Source organism: Sardina pilchardus, chromosome 22 (assembly GCF_963854185.1).
Source record: "Sardina pilchardus chromosome 22, fSarPil1.1, whole genome shotgun sequence".
Lineage (NCBI taxonomy): Eukaryota > Metazoa > Chordata > Actinopteri > Clupeiformes > Clupeidae > Sardina > Sardina pilchardus.
Window position 1 is genome coordinate 2,537,057 of NC_085015.1, and position 5,000 is coordinate 2,542,056.

Consider the following 5,000-nt stretch of genomic DNA (forward strand, 5'->3'; position numbering starts at 1 on the left):
TTTGTGACATCCTATACCGTGTAAGACATGGTACATGACAATCAATTGGAGTAACAGGTACAGGAAGCTGCATGATAACATTACAAAAATTAAAAAGAAAAAAAAATCATCACATTAAAATCTCAAAACGTTTCACATTCTGCCGTAGTTGGACCCTTCGCTCGTGTGCCAGCTGTCTCGGTTGGCACCGGGCACTAAGTGAGCCAGTCGTCAACAGTGTCCAGAAAACCCCTTCTGGCTCTTCTCGTGGATCTGGAATCTAAATCACATGATTCAGTCCATCTGTTAGTCAGTCCATGTATGTTTCTATGGAAACTAATCCATATGATCCGAAATAAACCGGCATGTATAGATTCCAGAGATCTGGACGCGAGCACCGGCATGAAGGTAAGAGCATCCATTGGTCCTCATCCATCATGTGATCCCCACAGTCTCCCATTGGTTCACATCCATCGTGTGATCCCCAACACAGACTCCCATTGGTTCACATCCATCATGTGATCCCCAACACAGACTCCCATTGGTTCACATCCATCGTGTGATCCCCAACACAGACTCCCATTGGTTCACATCCATCATGTGATCATTCACACAGTCTGTTTGGCACTGGCCGGTTCCCCCTCTATCTGATCTCAGCAGTGCTCATGTCACACAGCATCAAAACATCCCAATTTATCAGTAAAACATCCCAATGTATCAGCAGAATATCCCAATATATCAGCAGAATATCCCAATAGATCAGTAGAATATCCCAATGGAATATCCCAATATATCGGTAGAATATCCCAATATATCAGTAAAATATCCCAGTATATCAGCAAGATCAGTGTTACATCAGCAATACATCTGATATCAGAGCATTGAAAACAGAAGATTATACATCACAATATATCATTGATACATAAACGACAAGTTTGTCATATCAAAGATATCAGCAATCTCAGAGAATCAAACACAGAGAAAGGCTAATGCTAAATGCTAATCATCGATCCTCTCTCATCAAAGCCATACTCCATTAACGCACCATCACCACACCTTCTGACGTCATAATCAGAACTCTCAGTGCCCTCAACACAACACATTAATGATGACGGACAACATTGTACTTAGAAGACCCCCAAAGTAATAATCTTCATTACGAAGATTCTGCTCACAGCGCCTTGCATACTGGCAAAGGAAAAACAGAAGTACTGCTCTAAGAGAAATCTCACTGGTCACAGCTCCTTTGATTGCATCTAGTAGCCTATAATCAGTTCCTATTGCAACCCTCATGTCTAAAAGCTGCACGCTAGGCTAACTCTGATGCATCAGTTCCTATAACAACCCTCATATCTAAAAGCTGCACACTAGGCTAGCTAGCTCTGGTACATCAGTTCCTGTTGTAACCTTCATATCTTCATCACTGGCCGCTAGGATAGCTCTGTACTGAGGGGGAAAGACTTGGCTTTTTGGATGGGGTTTAGTTTGATCAGTGATGTCCGTGTGTTGGTCCCTGTCTGCCTAGCGCTAGATAGTCCTAATCTTAGTCCTAGCCGAGCATTTTTATTTATTTTTTTATTTTTTTTTAATCTAATTAAAAGACTCTTATGGATATAAAACAATTACCATCGGGCATATATTTGATCAGTGGCTTCTGTAATACAAAAAATCATCGAAGCCTATTTTACATGTCAAAAAAAACCAATCAAGCTGAAAAAAGTCGTAATAAATGTATATATTCCATGTACAAGTAGGAAGAGCATGATCAAGCTTACAAGGTTGTTTCAAGGGGAGAATTAGTCTGTCAAGGGAAAAGAGATCTTTACAAACGGTTAAAAGGGGAAATCATTTTTTCCTCTTGTCTTTATAAACAGTTTTCAGGATGGGAATTTGATTTGTTCCTTGTCTACATGAACAGCTCTCAAAAGGAGAAAGAATAGTCTTGTTTTACGTTCTTTAGAAACAGCGTCCCTTGCACTCAGTGTCAGGGGTAGAAGTCTCTCTCTCCCTCCGTCCCTCTCTCCCTCCATCCCTCTCTCCCTCTCTCCCTCGCTCCTTCTCTCCTCAGAGCAGAGACTCCATCTTGCTGCTGATGTCGCCCCCCCTCGCTCGCTCTCTCCTCAGAGCAGAGACTCCATCTTGCTGCTGATGTCGCCGCCCAGCGAGTCGCCCAGGTCGAACAGCTGCTCGATGTTGACCGTGGAGCTGCACAGGAAGTCCACCCTGATGGCCGCTCCGTCCACTTCCTCCTCCTCCTCCTCGGGCCAGGGGTCGTGCAGGAAGGCCGTGGCCAGGTACGTCTCCTCCTCCAGATCCCCGACGCCTCGGGGTCCGTCCCCGTCCCCGGCCGCAGTCCCGGCGTCAGCCTGCAGGGGGTCAAGGCTGCTGTGCGCTGCACGCGCGGCGAGCTCCTGGTGGTGGGGGTGGTGGTGGTGGGGGGGGATGGGGGGGCTGAGTGGGCCGCCTGCGTCCAGGCTGAGCTCGCCGTTGAGGGCGGAGTCGAGCAGCGCGTCCCAGTCGAAGCTGCCCTTGAGCGCGCCCAGCTCCCGCTGCTCCTCCGCCGACAGGAGCGGCGAGCTCGAGCGACGCGGGGCTTTCGCCGACATCGACGTCCTGCCGCCGCCACCGCCGCCCAGCTGCTTCCTCTTCTGCCCCCGCACCCCCCCTCCTCCTCCTCCTCTGCCGCCGCCGCCGACCCCTCTGCCCGACCCCCAGAGAATGGTGGCCTCCGTCAGGTGCGGGTCCTGGTTCCGGTCCAACCCCGTCGTCGCCTCCTCGAACTCCTGCAGGAGCAGCTGGGACTCGGGGCTCACGCTCAGCACCCCCCCTGCGACCCCTCCGCCGGTGACCCGCGCGGGGTCGGAGGTCGCGGTCGTGGCGACCGGCGGACGCAGCCGGGCCTGCAGCAGCGCGGGGTTGATCCGTGCGGGCGGCATGCGGCGCTTCTTGTAGGCGCCGCTCAGCAGGCGCTCGGCGTACTGCGGGTCGATCCTCCAGAAGCCGCCCTTCCCCGGCTCGTCCTTCCGACGCGGCACCTTGATGAAGCACTTGTTCAGGGACAGGTTGTGCCTGATGGAGTTCTGCAGGGCAGGGACAGAAGGAGAGAGAGAGAGAGAGAGAGAGAGAGAGAGAGAGAGAGAGAGAGGAAGGAGGGAGGGGGAAAGAGAGAGGGAGAGAGGGAGGGGGAGATTCAGGAGAAAAGGCGGAAACAGAGAGTCAGTTTGAGATTAATTGCTTACCTCTGGGTGATTACAGGTCATTGATTAACGCTGCAGCAGTGTAACCTAATCTAACACTGAACTAATCTAACACTGAACTAATCCAACACTGAACTAATCTAACACTGGGGAGAGCAATGGAGGTACATCAGCCAACACCACCCGTTAGCACTAGCTAATGCACCACATCAGGAGTTAGCACTAGCTAATGCACCCCATCAGGAGTTAGCACTAGCTAATGCATCCCCATCAGCCAACACCACCTGTTAGCACTAGCTAATGCACCCCATCAGGAGTTAGCACTAGCTAATGCACCCTCATCAGACAACACCACCCGTTAGCACTAGCTAATGCATCCCATCAGACAACACCACCCGTTAACACTAGCTAATGCACTCCATCAGGAGTTAGCACTAGCTAATGCACCCCCATCGGACAACACCACCTGTTAGCACTAGCTAATGCATCCCCATCAGACAACCCCATCCGTTAGCACTAGCCAATGCATCCCCATCAGACAACACATGTGAGTGAATAGAGAGAGAGCTAGCGGTGCTGTGTTTGCACTCATTGTAAACATGGACAGAGCAGAAGCGAGTAGAAGAGAGCTGATGAAGGGATGATGGCCTCTGTGGCGTCTGAGGGGATTTCTATCACACCGCGCGCTGTTAAACATTACCCCCACTGAAGCACTTAGGTTAACCTCACCTGAACTGGGTGTGTGCTGCTGTGTTCAGGGATGGGGGTGGTGTTTGGTTTGGTGTTGATGTGTTGTGCTGTGCTGTTTTGTTTTGTTGTGTTTGTTGAGTGAGTTGCTGTTATATATGGTGTTGTGTTGTTGTGCTGTGTCGTGTTGTGCTGTGTTGTGTTGTGAGATGTGATGGTGTGTTGCGCTGCATTAGGCCTACATTGTGTTGTGCTGTGCTGTGATGTGATGTGCTGTGCTGTGCTGTGCTGTGTTGTGCTGTGGTGTGGTGTGGTGTGTTGGTGTGTTGCGCTGTGATGTGATGTGCTGTGTTGGTGTGTTGTGCTGCATTAAATTGTGTTTCATGTAAATGTTCACACGGTTGTTATTGTTCTTGTGATTTCGCCTCAATTCATTCAAACAGGAAGTGCAGACATTAGAAACATCCATACGTATCACTCCAAACTCACACACACACACACACACACACACACACACACACCAACAACAACAAATAATCACACGCACACACATGTGCAAACACACACAGGCATAAACACACACACATACTGCAGGTCAGACGCTTGCTCCATAATGACCTGTTTCTCTGATGCTCTCTGCTCACCAGCTATTTCCTTCCCATTTAAATGCGAGACACACACACACACACACACACATTTAAATGTGAGACTGCCCTGGTGCCCTTTGTTAAATATTATCAATTTCATCATCTGGGCAGAAATAACAGAATCCTGAGCACATGTCTCAAGCCTGGGGAGTGTGTGTGCGTGCGTGCGTGCGTGCATGTGTGCGTGTGTGCGTGTGTGTGTGTGTGTGCGTGCGTGCGTGCGTGCGTGCGTGCGTGTGTGTGTGTATGTGTGTGTGTGTGTGTGTGTGTGTGTGTGTGTTGGTCTTGATGCTGGACTAATCATTCACCAGCTAAAATGAAGCCATTCCACATCAGGCATTCCTCCCCTGAGGACTCCGAATGTACAAGATTGATGTCAGGTCAACCTGCTGTCTCCCCCCTCCCCCCATCAACACACACACACACACACACACACACACACACTTGTAGGCACACATGAGCGCACATTCACACACACACATGCAAATGC

The 5,000-nt window shown here is 50.0% G+C and overlaps 1 protein-coding gene across 1 annotated transcript in view; it reads right to left on the reverse strand.

Moving 5' to 3' along the window:
- Window positions 1-2,099: 2,099 nt before the first annotated feature.
- Window positions 2,100-5,000, reverse strand: part of foxj1a (forkhead box J1a) — a 5,301-nt gene continuing 2,400 nt past the window's right edge. Inside the window, exon 2 of the mRNA XM_062526434.1 lies at window positions 2,100-3,059. Coding sequence (XP_062382418.1) covers window positions 2,100-3,059 — 960 coding nt within the window. The remainder of the gene's footprint in view (window positions 3,060-5,000) is intronic.